Source organism: Euprymna scolopes, chromosome 14, assembly GCF_053919585.1.
Source record: "Euprymna scolopes isolate OS-2025 chromosome 14, ASM5391958v1, whole genome shotgun sequence".
Lineage (NCBI taxonomy): Eukaryota > Metazoa > Mollusca > Cephalopoda > Sepiida > Sepiolidae > Euprymna > Euprymna scolopes.
Genome location: NC_136495.1, coordinates 48,851,771 through 48,867,836, shown reverse-complemented (window position 1 = coordinate 48,867,836; position 16,066 = coordinate 48,851,771). Strand labels below are relative to the sequence as shown.

General features: G+C 33.7%; 1 protein-coding gene across 2 annotated transcripts; it reads left to right on the top strand.

Moving 5' to 3' along the window:
- Window positions 1-1,186: 1,186 nt before the first annotated feature.
- On the top strand, window positions 1,187-10,005 carry LOC145292986 (uncharacterized). Of its 2 annotated transcripts, none has more exons than XM_080139229.1 (2): window positions 1,187-5,292; window positions 7,540-9,235. In XM_080139229.1, exon 1 carries the CDS (start codon window positions 1,201-1,203, stop codon window positions 2,404-2,406), a length of 1,206 nt encoding a protein of 401 aa, XP_079995355.1. In that variant the 5' UTR covers window positions 1,187-1,200; the 3' UTR covers window positions 2,407-5,292; window positions 7,540-9,235. The 2 variants fall into 2 exon arrangements, with proteins under 2 accessions (XP_079995355.1, XP_079995356.1); XM_080139230.1 differs by having other exon boundaries at window positions 4,969-5,292; window positions 7,540-10,005.
- Window positions 10,006-16,066: the final 6,061 nt, after the last annotated feature.

The following is a 16,066-nucleotide window of genomic DNA, read 5'->3' as shown; positions in this document are numbered from 1 at the left end:
TAAATGGTATTTTATTGATAATTGTACCAATATTAACCTCGGTTTAGCTCGATGAGAATTCAGAGCAATATAATTTATATAATCAGAAAAACAACACCTTTTATTTAGTAGTACACAATTTTTGTTTTTATTATTTTTTAAGACATGTTATTATATATATTTTTTTTTCCTCCTTAGTCTGACAGCTGTTTCGAAGGGTAAAAAGACAAACGGTTGTTTTAATTATAACATACCGAATCTTCATTATTTACCGTTCTCTTCAGAGACAATTAAAATCAATTAATTACAGTCAAAATTTGTTTTTAAAAACTCACATGGGGATGGAATTTTTTTATCGAGGTTGCCATCTTTAAAAATTTTTCCATGGGATTTTTATATATCTATATTTTCTTTTTGTTAGCCTTATTTTCGTATTTTTTTGGTTTTTTAATTTCTTTCCAATTTATGTATCTAATATCCATTATGTTAATTCTGCATTCTTATTTTGTTTCTTTTATTACGTTTGATTTATTATTTACGAAATTATTTAATTCATTTTTTTAACTTCTTCTTAAGCTAGTAATTTTTTCTTATTTTTAATTACGTTTGATTTATTATTTACGAAATTATTTAATTAATTTTTTAACTTCTTCTTAAGCTAGTAATTTTTCCTTTTTTTTTCGTATCTCTTGGGTGTTTACGTTTCATTTTATTTTTTTGGCCGTCTATACATATTTTTTCCTGTTATTGTTTTTTTTTCTCGTATTTATTTTATTATTAGGCTAAAATGGTTATCATTATGTACATATTTATTATTTCTTATTCTTATATGTTTTTTGTTAATTATTTTCGTTGTTTCCAATTTATAATTTTTAGTGTCAAGTTTACGGTCTTTTCTGATTTTGCGATTAAAGGGAATTAACTCTATCAATTCTTTGTTTCTTATTTATTCAGTAATAATAAACTAATGGAGATGGCTACTAAGTCGGTTGCCTTTAGCTTTGATAATATGATGTACAGACAGATCGATGGCGTCTCGATGGGCAGTAAAAATAAAAAAATATATAATAACATGTCTTAAAAAATAATAAAAACAAAAATTGTGTACTACTAAATAAAAGGTGTTGTTTTTCTGATTATATAAATTATATATATATATATATATTTTTGTCTAAAGAGGTTTATTCTTTAATACGTCCTGTCGGTTCCCAAAGGCCCAGGATGTATGGATTACCTAAGATCCACAAACCTAATTCGCCTCTTAGACCTATCTTGTCCATGGTTGGTTCTGTCCAGCACGGATTGGCCAAATGGCTTGTGGAAATCCTGAACCCTGTTGTGAAGTTTTATTCAATTCATTGCATTCCTGACTCTTTTCAGTTTGCTTCTTCCATACGCAATCTTTGTCTGTCCATTGATACTAAATTCTTTGTTTCTTTCGACATATCCAGTTTATACACAAATGTCCCCCTAGACGAAACTATAGGCATTTGCGCCGACTTTCTGTATCGTGGTCCTACAGAGACCCCAAGATTTCCAGAAAACGTTTTTATCGAACTAATGGAGATGGCTACTAAGTCGGTTGCCTTTAGCTTTGATAATATGATGTACAGACAGATCGACGGCGTCTCGATGGGCAGTCCTTTGGGTCCTAGTATTGCAAACATTTTCGTTGATTTTTATGAATGTCTGCTTTTTAATAACGTGCCGAAACCTTGGTGTTATGTACGGTATGTCGACGACACTTTTGCTTTCTTTCGGTCACGTGAGGCTGCTTGTTCTTTTTTCCAACATTTAAATAAGCTCCACCCATCTTTGCAATTCACAATGGAGGAAGAAAGGGACAATATACTGCCATTCCTCGACGTACTCGTGGAGCGCACTCCTTCTGTTTTTCTTACCAGTATATTTAGGAAGCCGACATTTACGGGACTGTATCTCAGTTGGGATTCTTTTGCCCCCAAGCGCAGAAAGAAAGACCTCATCAGAACTCTCACGCATCGAGCTTTGATGATCTGCTCTAGTTCTCGATTGACGGCCGAGCGTCACAAAATTAAAGAAATTTTCCTCTCCAATGGATACCCCGAGCAACTAGTCTCATATACCATCCGAAGTAAGGTTGACAACTTCAATAGAGCTAAGGTATATGGTCCTCCTCGTTGTCCCATTTATCTCAAGCTTCCGTGGTTAGGCTCTTCCATCCAACCTTTAGCAGACAAAATATCGTCTTCAGTAACACACTGTTTTAATGCTGCTAATTTGCGCATTATTTATTCCAGTCGTCCTGCTCTCCCTTCCTTTTTTAAGGAAGCCTTGCCTTCAATGAACAAAGTTCGGTTATTTACCTTTACCAATGTCAGTGCGACGCTGACTATGTTGGCAAGACGATACAGTGATTATCAGTCAGAGTGGCTCAGCATGTTCTAGGCTGTATCCGTAGACACAAACCGGTCCCATCTTCTAGAAGTTCACAGGCGCAAGAGTCTGCTATAGGTGACCACTTGTTGGACAAGAGAACGTGTTGTGATCTCTACTCTTATAACAGTTTTTCCGTTTTACATAGAGCACGACATCGTTTCCACCTCGACGTACTAGAGGCTATTGTCACCAATTCTCGACGTCACTCTCTCTGCAGACAAAGGCAGTTAAAACATTCACTGCAGTTATTTAATGACTCTTGGTCGTCCGTGAACTAGTTTTTTTGTTTTTTTTTCCGACCACTTTACAATTACAATATTTTATTTACCAATTCATGGTTTTGAGTAATTAACCAATTTACCGACGATTCCCCTGAAGAGAGTTGGTTGAAAAGCGCTTTGAGAATATCAAATCTGTTTTTTTCCCTTTTCATTTTTTTTTTTTTTTGCTCTGGTATCTTTCGACACATCGCATAACATTTTTCCCACATCATCCGTTTTTATATATTTACGCCGGTACAAGGAAATTACCAGGTTGGTGTCTGGGGGGTGTGGTTATACCATTAAGAGAAGGAAACTCTTACATCAAACCTGAGGGTTGTTGTCTGCTTGTTCTGTGGCAATTGGTTTGCACCGAGTGGTTGGTTGGTTGTTTTTGTTTTACGGCATATCAACCCTTTCCGGGTTATTTAATGCCGAATCCAAAGATTTTGAAGAAAAAATTTTTTAATAGAATATATTTGTTGTTTTCACGTTGGTTTCTATTTAACCCATAGTTGGGACCCTAACAGGTACTACCACTCCGGGTCAGAGTGGACCTGGGAGCAATGGTAATTAAAGGGTGGCTCCACACTCCCCAAAGCCCACCAGCTGGGGCCTCACCACTGGATATAGTTTAAGGTCATATCCAGGACCCCCATTGAGGGACTTTTACCCTCTGCAGGGGGACAGTCGGCATATTCTAATGCCCCACCGACAGGGCCTGCACCAAGTGAGTTAATCAACAGTTTCAAAAAGTGTGGATGGTCCTACACGAGCCTTCACCACTTAAATCAAGTCATTTGTGTGGGTTTCTGACAGCTTATCATAATTTCATTATGAAAACCTCACACTGTCCTGCAAGAAGTCCACTAGCGATGGAGTGAAAGCGACGGGGACAGGTAAAGGATATTACTGGAAGTCCTCAGCCAGATCTCTGCACAGTGGCGGCTGATGGTAGATGATCGTTCTAGCACAAACCTGTGAGCAATTGTGCTGTTCGTGTCCTCCATCAGGGTCAAAGCAGCCCTATTTAGGGATAGCACTGCTTTCCCTGTGGCGGGGAGGAGGCGATAAAAGGAGCCCTAAAAAATTGCTTGCTCACCACTTAACTTGGCAGCCCGCTGCAGCTGTCTGGTTATCCAGTTGCGCAGTCAGAACAATATAATACGACAAAAAACCTCAATAAAGAATCTCTCAATAGGGTGTTGGAATGTCCGTACCCTCCAGGATAATGATGCTGCACCCGAGCGCAAGACAGCCCTTTTTCTCTTGAGTTACAGAGGTATGATGTTGACATTGCTGTCTTATGTGAAACTCGCTTGCCTGGCAATTCTCAACTTCAAGAGGAAAAGGGTGGATATGACTTCTTTTGGTCAGTTAGAAGAAAACACCAGGGTGACGCTAGTTAGTTGTTACGCCCCAACGTTAGCCAGTTCAGATCAAGAGAAGGATGACTTCTACGATACCCTCCGTGATGTCCTCTCCAGAGTTCGACACCATGATAAACTCATTCTTGCTGGCGATCTCAATGCTCATGTTGTTAGTGACCATCTGTCGTGGACCGGTGTACTAGCAGTATCAGAATTTTGGGGGAATTTTTGACACCCCTAACAGAAAACTGCGATTAAAATATAGAAAACTCGTAATTTCTCTTTCTAAAGTGGGTTATTTATTTTCTTTATAGAATATGCTTCCAAAATAGACTATTTAAGTTGTTTAAAAAATAATAGAAATATTATTTTTCATTGTTTAAAAAATATTGTTTACAAAGTGCATGCGTGCGTTCTGGGAAGCCATTTTGTTACGTGAAATCAATTGATTTTTATGAGATGAATATTTTTCAATTTTTAAACTTTAAAAATCTATCAAAATTTTCCTATTCGTTCAATTGTTACGTTTTTTTCAGGGTGAATGTAAAATTTTATGCTCTTTCCGATAAACTAAATATAATATTTTAGACAAACGTTGTTTTATAAATTCACCCCCCCATTTTGGAATGTCTATGAGAAATTTAATAATTAATTTTGTTTGAAACGTTTTATATATCACAAATTGAAGATAAAACATGAATAAATAAAATACTCAAATTTAAAACAACAAAAAATATCACTTATCTGGTAATTTACCGGTAAACTCCAAAATTTAAATCCTTCTTTTTTCGATAACCACGTGTTTTTTTTTTTTTTTTTTTTTTTTTTTACGTGGAAGCTTAATTTTTGTTTAGAATGTTCCAGTAATTAATAGTCGATCAATTTATATAATTATATTTAATTCCTGGTTCCCTTTTTTTCGATATATAAAAAAAATAAGATGAAATCGGATAATGCAGATTTATAGTATAATAAAAAAAATATTCAGGTATTTCTTTAAGATATTAAAAAAAGAAAAATACCATTGCACATCTGCGTCATATCGTAATTCGTGTTAATGAAAAAATGAAAACTATCAGATTTTTTCTACGATAGCGTCAAGGCAAAAAAATAAAAAAAACAGACAAGTTATCTCCCTTAAGTCAGGCAAAAACGTAACTGACTCCTACCGTCAACGAAGGCCACGCTGACCCGACATTCAGCATTCTTCGGAGCAGACGTTCAGACGTATTTACTAGTTTTTAAAGAATTTTATTGGAATAATGGTGAGTTTTTTTGTTTTTTTTTTACTACCCGTATTTTTTAACTTTCTGTAACTGATGAGAAAGTTGTATTTAAATTTTATTTTGACTTTTTAAACTTTATTTGAGTAAAAAACATTAATTTTTCAGGTAAGTTCACTTTATCGCCGAAAATGTTTCGGCGATAAAAAGTTACGTTTGTATTATTACTGTCTCTGTCTGTACACATAGATTAAAAAGAAAGTGGTCTAAAAACAAAAATATAGCAAATAAATGTTATCAAAGGCAAGATAAAATATAAAAAACTCGTAATTTCTATTTTTAAAGTGGGTTTATTTTCTTTCTGGAATATACTTCCAGAACTTATAAAGTGAGTTTGTATTATAAATTCGAAAAAGTTGTCCCAAAACAAATATAGAACAAATAAATGTTATCAAAGGCAAGATAAGTTACATTTCTACCTAACTGGATATATTTTTTGTGTTTTTATTCAGTGTAACAATGTAACATGTTTATTCAGCTCGAAAAACATGCAGTGTTTAAAATTCAAAATGGCGCCCGACTCTCTCTCGGAGAGGGTAAGTTTGGGAAAAGATATTATAAATTATAAACTAGACAAAATACTGTTAGAAATTTGCTCAATATATGTTACCGTGACATAAGTTGACATATTCGGTTGATTTTTAATAGTATTTTGTCTAGTTTATTATTTATAACATCTTTTCCCAAACTTACCGTGTTAAAGAGACAGTCGGGCCGGGCGCCGGGGCCCTGGCCATTTTGAATTTTAAACACTGCATGTTTTTCGAGCTGAATAGACATGTTAAATTGAATAAGAACACAAGAAATATATCCAGTTAGGTAGAAAAGTAACTTATCTTGCCTTTGTGTTTATATATTTGTTTTTTTAACAACTTTTTTGAATCTATGTGAGTCAGAATTTTTGTAGGAATTTTTGACACCCCTAACACGAAACTGCGAATACAATATAAAAATCTCGTAATTTCTCTGTTAAAAGTGGGTTATTTATTTTCTTTATGGATTATACTTCCAAAATAAACTATTACAGTTGTTTTAAAAGTAATAGAAATATATATATATATATATTTTTTTTAAAAAAAACAGTAATGAATTTTCCGAACTCAATATTTTTCAATTTTTAAACTTTAAAAATCTATCAAAATTTTTCTATTGATTCTATTTTTACGATATTTTCAGGGTCAATGTGAAATTTTATGTTCTTTCCAATAAACCGAATATAATATTTTAGACAAACTTTTTTTTTTTTTTAATTCACGCCCCCCCCCATTTTCAAGTTTCTATTAAAAAGTAAAAGTAAATAATTTACTCACAAATTGAAGAGAAAAGGTCAATAAATAATATTTCCAAATTTAAAAAAAAAAAAAAATCCTTTTTTTTAGAAATTTACCTGTAAAATCCGAAGTTTAAAACCTTTTTTGAAAAAAAAAAACACATTTTTTTTTTTTTTTTTAATAAAACCTTGGTCCTTGCTCCTTTAATTGAAAAAAAAAATTTGGGCTTGAATTACATTTTTCGAGGAGTTATAAGCTTGGAAAGATGGGGTGGAATTATTCACTATTTTCACGAAAATTCTGACACTGCTATAACAGTAATACAAACCCATTAAAGTAGTATAAAAAGTAATAGAAATATTTTTTTTTATTTTTTAAAAAACAGTAATGAAATTAATTGAATATTACGAGTTCATTATTTTCAATTTTTAAACTTTAAAAACCTATCAAAATTTTTCTATCAATTCTATTTTTACGATATGTTCAGGGTCAATGTGAAATTTTATGCTCTTTCCCATAAACCGAATACAATATTTTAGACAAACTTTATTGCAGACAGTTTCGACAGTAAAGTAAAAGTTATTACGTTTGTATTAAAAAGTGGTCTAAAACAAATACATAACAAATAAATGTTATCAAAGGCAAGATAATTTACTTTTCTACCAAACTGGATATATTTTTTGCGTTTTTATTCAATATATAGACAAAATACTGTTACATTGAATAGAAACACAAAAAAATATCCAGTTTGGTAGAAAAATAACTTATCTTGCCTTTGATAACATTTGTTATGTTTTTTGACAAGTTAGAAACTCAAAATGTAATGATTCTAATAACTTTTTGTTTGTAGCATTTGCTTTTTGGGATTATTGAAATTGTTTCGATATTCATAAATTTTATATAATCTGAAAAATTAAGTTCCAAGTTTGATAGGAATTCTTTTTCTATATATTTTCAGGATAAAAAAACCTTCAGTAATGACCTACATTTTAATGAATTTTGAAAATTTTGAAGGAAATGGGCCAGTTTTGTGTGGCCACTTACTTTACAAGGTAGTAATTCAACATCTTCCACTGAAGGAGATATCAGAGTGGGCAACTAGCATAAATGTAGAAAATGGTTTTCCTGTAATTCCATTTCATAAGGTTGCCTATGTTTGCCAAAAAATGAAGAAATACAAGAGATTTTTCTTCCCATCAAAGTCTCCAAAGTTCATTAGTTTATGCAACGAACCTGTGCATACTCCGTTCTACCAAGAGTCCTCTACCACCACCACCAGTACTACCTTTACCACCACCACCAGTAGTCCCTCTACCACCACCAGCACCAGCAGTCGTCCCAGTACCACCACCAGTGGTTATGCAAAGGACTATGCAACTCACATCAATGACTGCATTAGTAAATTGGCTCAGGTACACTCTAAAATTTTTGGTGAACCAGCAATTAGCATAAAAAATAAATTAATTGAAAAAATTGGCTCGTGTTTTACAGACAGAGCAGCATCACTGTACTGTAGAAATATTAGAATTGCAATGGGAAAAGCAATTAATAGAGCTCAATTGCAACATACATCCTTTGGAAGCAATTACAAAGGAGGTATGTATGCAATTGAAACATTTTGAGGATGCTAGTGTTAGTGAATTAGTCCTTAGTGGCAAGGATTGTATAGGACATCAGATAATTATGAAAATGTCTTCTCTTAGATATAATAATACTTTAGGTTTAATTAAAGAGTTTAAGGATTTCTTAGGAGATAAATTTTCAGTTAAGGTAGTTTCTAGATATAGAGGTAATAGAATTAATATAATTTTTCATTTAGCTTTGGTTTACTTTACACATAGAGAAGACTTTTTAGCATTTTTAAGGCGTTTTAGGAATTCTAAATCTTTGTGCAAAAATTTAGAATCTGCCTTTGGGAATGAAGTAGCATACTTAGAGTTACAGGTTTTAGGTGTTATAGGTAAGCTTCTTTCAGGTCCTTGGATGAAAGCTTTTTACACATCCTTGAAAGATCAGTATACATTCACAGATGGGATCCAGATAGTGGAAGGTGTAGTTGATCAGTTAAAGATTTTAGTTCAAGATCCCATAAAAGTGTTAGAAAGAACTATTGATTTTTTTGGGAATCCAATTGACTTGGATGAGGATTTAGGTAAATTGATGAGGCGTCCTCCTTCCCAATATTGTGACTTGTTTACATCGATGATGAAAAAGTCTTTAGAAGCTATCATCGGTGTCATCCAAAGGCAGTATACAGTTAGTTTTGCTAGGGTAGATAAATTAAGAACGGATGCTCTGGCCTCAGCTAGGTTACACACTATGGAAGCAGAAAGTGTCTTTGGTGAGTATAGTGGTAGGAAACAGTCCTCATCTACTTCAGATACTTTTACAATAAGCAATCTCATCAAAGCAAATAGAAATAAGGTTTTAGATGTCTTCCAGGGCGAAAAAATAGATGTAGAATTTCAGGATAAATTAATAAGTTTAGCAATTAAACAGAGCACAGAAGACCATAAAGTAAATACACAATATAAAAAAACATTAAATACAACTGTTAAGAAAAGAATTTCCGATAAACATAGAAAACAATTAGAAATAGAATTTAAAAAACTAGAAAGAAATCATCCATCTCTTCCAAATAACCTATTGATAGAGAAGTTCCCAGATCATGTAGAAATTAGGGATATTTTGTTAGGCAGTATCATAGGTAGGAGTATTTTACATATCTGGGAAGATAATAATGTAGAAGAACAATTCAACGGTCTAGTAATTAGTTTTGAAAATAACAAGTATACTGTAGAATATGATAAAGAAGATGAAGTAATTGAAGAGGTGGTATTAACTAAATACGAATTTGCCGCAGACTATGCAAATAATGAATTAATTTTTATCTAATTTTTTCTACATCCTTGCCTTTTTCTTTTTTTACAAAATAAATTTAGTTTTAGTTGTAGGAAAAATCTTATTCTTAGTAAAATTTAAATGAATTGTTTTTTCCATTGGTTAATTCTAATATATAACTGTTAATGTTAATTGTACTTATTCTCTTGTTTTAAAATTATACTTTCATCCCGAATGTAAAATTAGTACATGAAATTTTAAATTATTTTTTTGTAAAAAAAAGATAATACTCTAAACATTTTCTCCTGGATTTTAAATCTATCCAAGAAAATAAAGATTTTCTTCTTTTGATGGTTCACAAAAAGTTATTTAAAACCTTTTATTCCAAATTCAACATGTCTGTTGGAAAAATGTATTTGTTTTTCTTGTTCAAAAAAATTATTGCAAACTTTCTATCATGTTTTATAAATCTGTCCAAGGAAATTTAGATTTTCTTATTTTATTGTTAAAAAAAATTGAATCCAAACCTTTTATTCTGAATTCAAACTGTCTGCTGGAAAAATTTATTTTCTTGTAAAAAAAAAAAAATATTGCAAACTTTCTATCATGTTTTATAAATCTGTCCAAGGAAATTTAGATTTTCTTATTTTATTGTTAAAAAAAATTGAATCCAAACCTTTTATTCTGAATTCAAACTGTCTGCTGGAAAAATTTATTTTCTTGTAAAAAAAAAAAAAAAAAAGACAAATATTGAAAAACTTTATTCTGGAATTTAAATCTGTCTAAAGAGAATTTATATTTTCTTATTTTGTTTTAAATAAAATTATTTAAACTTTTATTCTGATTTCAAAATGTACGCTGGAAAATTTTATTTATTTTCTTGTTTTAAAGACATTTGCAAACTTATCTTAATTTGTTCCCCCTGAATTTAAAATAAACTCAATTTCTTATTTCAATAAATGCAAATGGAATTTCTTTGTCTTTCTGCTTAATTTCTCACATCTTTGAAGAATTTATAAGAAATTATTTGATTAAAATCTTACTTACATTGGAAAATAGGAAATGTCAATCCTAAAGTGTTACCTTCGTTTATTTTATACAAAACGGAATAAAAAACTTATATTATAAAGAAGACGTGTTTTGGTTTGTTATTATTACATTAAATATTTGTTTAATCATATATTGTAAATATGAAGAATTCCACACTTTATTCATATAGGGTCAATATGAAGCCACCCTCGAAAATTCCTTTAAAATTACGGCCAAATCTGTTCATTGCAATGTGGCCATAAAGTGGGTGCCCATTTGACGTCACATCATTATAGAAAAGTGACCCCCCACTTTGTGACCATTTGTAAAATTTTTTTATCTTGGAAACTACTAGTTTCGTTTGCCGTATATATAAATGGTTATTTATGTTTTCAGCGCCTCCGAAAACCTTTAAAAGTGGAAAATTTGAAGGAATATAATCCAATATCGAGATTATTAAGGTTTCTGAATTAGTGGTTTTTTTTTACACTTATAGGCCTCCGTACATAAGTAGGAGATAATTTTTCACTTCCGGTGTCGTTACAACTTGCTTTAAAGACACGCCGTCGTCGCCGTGTGTTGGAAAAATCCTTCCATTTAAAAATACATGGATTATAATACATAAATATGAATAAATTCTCATACAGGAAGATTAAAAGAAAGCATATCTTACTCATTAACCAGGTAAGTTCTTTATTTTGCCGTTAAAATAATTAACGTAAGATTCAAGTAACGTTATTGTTCGAATGTTAAGTGAAGAAATCGACGGAAAAATAAATAAAATTGTTTATTTCTCTATTAAAGCTTTTATGATATTAAAATTTGGTCTTTGCTCGTTTTATTGAAATAAAATTTACGGGTTTAAATTACGTTTTACTATTATTAAAATCTGAAAGAAAGATAGGTGTATATTCAAAATGGCGACTTCGCCTGCGAATGTCCCCAAAATTCTGATACTGCTAACCCTGCACTCATCCCCGGTGGGCTTTCCCGAGGCCACAATCTTAATTGGAGAAAGGTCAGCTGATGGTCTACTTGTGATGCATGTCTGATGCTCTGCATAACCTCTTGTTTAGCCCCCCCCCCTTATCTAAACCAAAAGTCTTTAAAAAATATGACGACAGTACAATCTAAAAATAAGCTTAAACCAGGCTTAGGGACAAACAAATTCAACTTGCCTCCTCCCTTGAGGCTTGCATTCACAAATATCCGTGGGCTTAGAACTAATTTAGCTGATGTTGAAGCATTTCTCTTAAATACCTCAGATATCATAGCACTAAGCGAGACTAACCTACACTCCTCCATCCCCTCTAACTACTTTAACATGCCTGGATATCTCCCACTCTGCCGTAAGGACTGACAGACACATGCACGGACTTGGAGTTTACATTCGCAATACCCTTCCCCTGACTAGAGAAACAAACCTAGAATTGGATGATCAAGCCTTTATGTGCTTTAGACTTAACATGCAACACAACATTAGCTACTTTTATTTTCTCTACCGCTCTCCCTCGACCCAGGACTGCACCATAATAAACAAAGTCTCTGACAGCATAGACACGGCATTCTCCCTCAACACTAGCGCACAAGTACATGTATTTGGTGACTTTAATGTCCACCACAAAAACTGGCTTGGATTCTATACTTACACAGATGCAGCGGGCAGCACAACTCATAGCTTCACTATATCTCACTCCCTATCACAAATTGTTACGTTTCCAACCCATTTCCCTGATCAGGAAGAACAACACGCATCACTTCTAGATCTGTTTTTGACCACAGTTCCCGATGATTGCATAACGAAGGTCGACAGCCCACTCTGGAACACTGATAATGCAGTGATAATAGTTGAAATCGCCCTAAACTCTAGACCCAAAACTGAAGAGCCAGTGCTCAAAACAACGAGATATTATAAAAAGGCTGACTGGGAAGCCATCAGGGAGCTAATCAGAGACGCCCCATGGGAAATATTTTTTCTCTCCCTGCTGAACAGTGTGCAAACGAGACCACTGACTGGTTCAAAACTGCAATCGAAGTGCATGTTCCCATGCAGAAATTTTATAGTAAGCCCCACTCTCCCCAATGGTTTACTTCGACTTGCGCAACTGCCATTGCTCAAAAGCAGCATGCATACCGCAGATTTAACCGACATAAGTCCAGTTCAAACAGACTGAAGCATATAGAAGCTAGAAATAACGTTAAGAAAGAAATAGCGACAGCTAAGTGAGAATTTATGGAAACCACTAAAAAACGCATCGAAGCACAAAAACTAGGAACTCGTGACTTTTGGAAAATCTACAACAGTGTAGTAAATAATGGGCAATCAACAATTCCCCCACTAACCAACAATCACGAGGTTGTCTCCTCAGCAACCGAGAAGGCTAACATGCTTGTCAGTCGGTTTGCCTCAAACTCCACACTGGACCCTTCCAACCACCCCCTACTTGACTTTCCTATGCGGACAGACGCCACGCTAGACGAAAATCACCACTTGCTCAGGTGCATGCTATCATAAAAAACCTTGACATTTCAAAAGCATGTGGGCCTGATCTCATCCCAGCTGTGCTATTAAAAAAATGCTCAGCCAAAGTAGCTCCAGTTCTCTCCAAACTCTACAACAAACGCCTTAATGAAGCTTGTTTTCCGGGCTGTTGGAAAACTGCTTCTGTTGTACCAGTATTCAAGAATTATCGCCCCATTAGCCTCCTCCCACTTTTTGCCAAAATATTTGAGACCTTAATCAACCATGCTGTAGTCCATTACCTTACAGATGCTAAACTTCTGACTGACCAACAATATGGATTTAGACAAGCCCGTTCCACAGCAGACATCCTCACTGTAATCTCTGAACGTATATACCATTCACTGGACAAAGCGGGGGAGGGCAGAGCAATACCTCTAGATATATCTTTTGACAGGGTATGGCATAAGGGTCTCAGGAAAATTAGATCATACGGTATCACTGGTAGAATACTTAACATAATTAAATCCTTCTTAGATAAGAGAAAAATCCAGGTTGTCCTCGATGATCGTACATCTAAACCATATGCTATAAATGTGGGAGTGCCCCAGGGGTCTATCCTTGGACCTCTATTGTTCCTGATATTCATAAATGATCTCCAACAAAATTGCCTCTGAGATGGGTATATATGCTGATGACACTACACTATAACAGGCATGACAGGAAAACAAATGAACACATATCTAAAGAAATGGCAGAAACACTAGAGGAGGACCTCCAATCTGTAGTAGAATGGGGTCAAAAATGGTTGGTCACATTCAATGCCGCCAAGACTGAACTAGTTTCATTCAATAATTACAAGAAACCCTCTCTACCACCTATAGCAATGGCCAGTGACTCTTTATCTGAGAGTACATCTTTCAAAATCCTTGGCCTTAACGTTCACAGGAAACACGAGTTGGAACAATTACATTGAAGGCATTGCCAGGGCCGCTGCAAGAAAGGAGAGCTCTCTCTACTGTGCTAGACAACTACTGACACCCGAAAGTATCCTGTACCTCTATAAGGCCAGCATTCGCCCATGTATGGAGTACTGCTGTCACATTTGGGCTGATGCAGCTGCTACTAGTCTCTCGCTCCTTGACAAGGTTCAAAAGAGAGTTGCAAACCTGATAGGCCTTGAACTGGCATCTAAGCTTCAGCCTCTGTCCCATAGATGAAATGTTGCATCCCTCTGCCTGTTCTACAAGTATTTTAGTGGTGAATGCTCTGAAGAACTGCAATCACTTGTGCCCCCACAACGTGAGCACCCTCGACAAACCGACAGACTGCTAAATCCCACCCCCACACTGTAGAGATCCCTAGATGTAAAAGATCTTTCTACTCCAATAGTTTCTTCCCCAGAACTGCTAGACTTTGGAATTCCATTCCAGGTCCCTGCTTCCAACAGTACTGACGTGCAGAAGTTCAAGTGTAACGTGAACCACTATCTTGCTGCCCAAATCCCTACATAGTACCCCAGTAGTCGTTGCCCCTGATAGTAGCCCTCTACACCAAAGTGGCAATGTGCCTTGTTTGGGGTGAAAATGTAATAAAAAAAAAAAAAAAAAAAAATTTTTTTAAATGGAACCATCGAAGAACTAGCAAATCTGTGGAAGGATATCCAAGCACTAGGATGAACACTTACTTAGGATGAGTTTACACAGTTTCTCCAAATTAACACAAGCTATTTCATCTTAGATTGCTTCTATAGGAAGTTGTAGGGCAGACTTCCTTCGAAGATCTTCAAACTGTGGCAACATGTTCAGCACATGAAATGCTTGATTGAACATCTCTCAAAAGTAGGGCATTCATCAACCAACTTGGTCTGGGGCAAAAAAAAGGGCTTTTGGGTATAAATTAATAAGGAATAAAAGTTCTTGTCCATTTTAATCGAACATTTCAGATTTGATAAAAAAAAATTTTTTTCGAATAGATGGTTAGTCAATTTAAATTATACTAATTCAATTTCTAACCTAAAAAGACAGTTAGCTTTTTGCCTTTGGTGAGGCAACATACCAGATGCTAGACATTTAACCATTATTTTATGAAATAATGATTCTAATCGTCCCTAGGGGTAATTATTTGGATCTCTTTTGCACTCGATCCACTAAAAGTCACCAGATATTTTTTTATCTTTGACAAGCCAAGTAGATACTCTAAGATTATTGGACTTGTTTTGTGTATAGATTAGATTGTAAAATTCCTCATGTTCCATGTAGAAATCTTTTAAATAATGAATTTTATTAAAAAAAAAAAAATGGTCATTTTTAAGTAAAATTAAGCCATCAAGTGAAGGAGATTTGAGCAAGTCTCTAGTGTACAATAAATAAAATCCTTACAAAAAAAAAAAAAGTTACCCCACCCCTACATAAACAGGTGTAATGGGTAAGCTTAAAATATTGATGCAACTAGCAAACCGCTAGTCATTACCTAGCCGTAAAATATACTTAATAGTAAAACATAGGAAAAGTTTATATTAAAAAAAAAAATTAAAAAAACTTGTGCCATATCACTAAGAATCAAAACCAAAATATTAAGCTTACGATTTATTTTTTCCTCTGCCATTAATGACTGAGCTATGGAGACATGTTTACTGCAAGGCTAAAAATTAAAACATGAAATAACAGCTACTACGTTATGTATGCATACTCATAATGCCGGTGTTCAACCTTCACCCGGTAATTTTTTTTTTTTTTTTTTTTTTTTTAAATCTTCACTTTTGTACCGATTTTCCCCAGGCTAAAACCCAAATATAAAGTTTTGCAAGGTATGTATGTCTGTAGACTAAAAACCCTAGTAGTTTGGTAGGCAAAAATTTTTTAACAAAAATATACATAAATATATATATATGGAAAGAGTTTTGTGTTTATAAATTTTTTACGCAAATATTACACAAGTATAAATCATAGAATATCTGCATTAATATAATTACACGTAATAGATAATTAAAAATGATCCCATAAGAAAACCAAAAAACTTGTAGGTAATTAATTAAAATGAATGTTTAATAAGAATATGCAAATTAGCTAGATCTTTGCTAATGAATGCAATTCCACAACCCATATATAAAAAAGTTGTATTTTCTTTTTAAATAAATAGAAAAGAGCGTTGA

Bases quoted from the DNA above. Each gene is read 5' to 3' on its own strand.
- LOC145292986 (XM_080139230.1), top strand. From the start codon at position 8,184: ATGCAATTGAAACATTTTGAGGATGCTAGTGTTAGTGAATTAGTCCTT.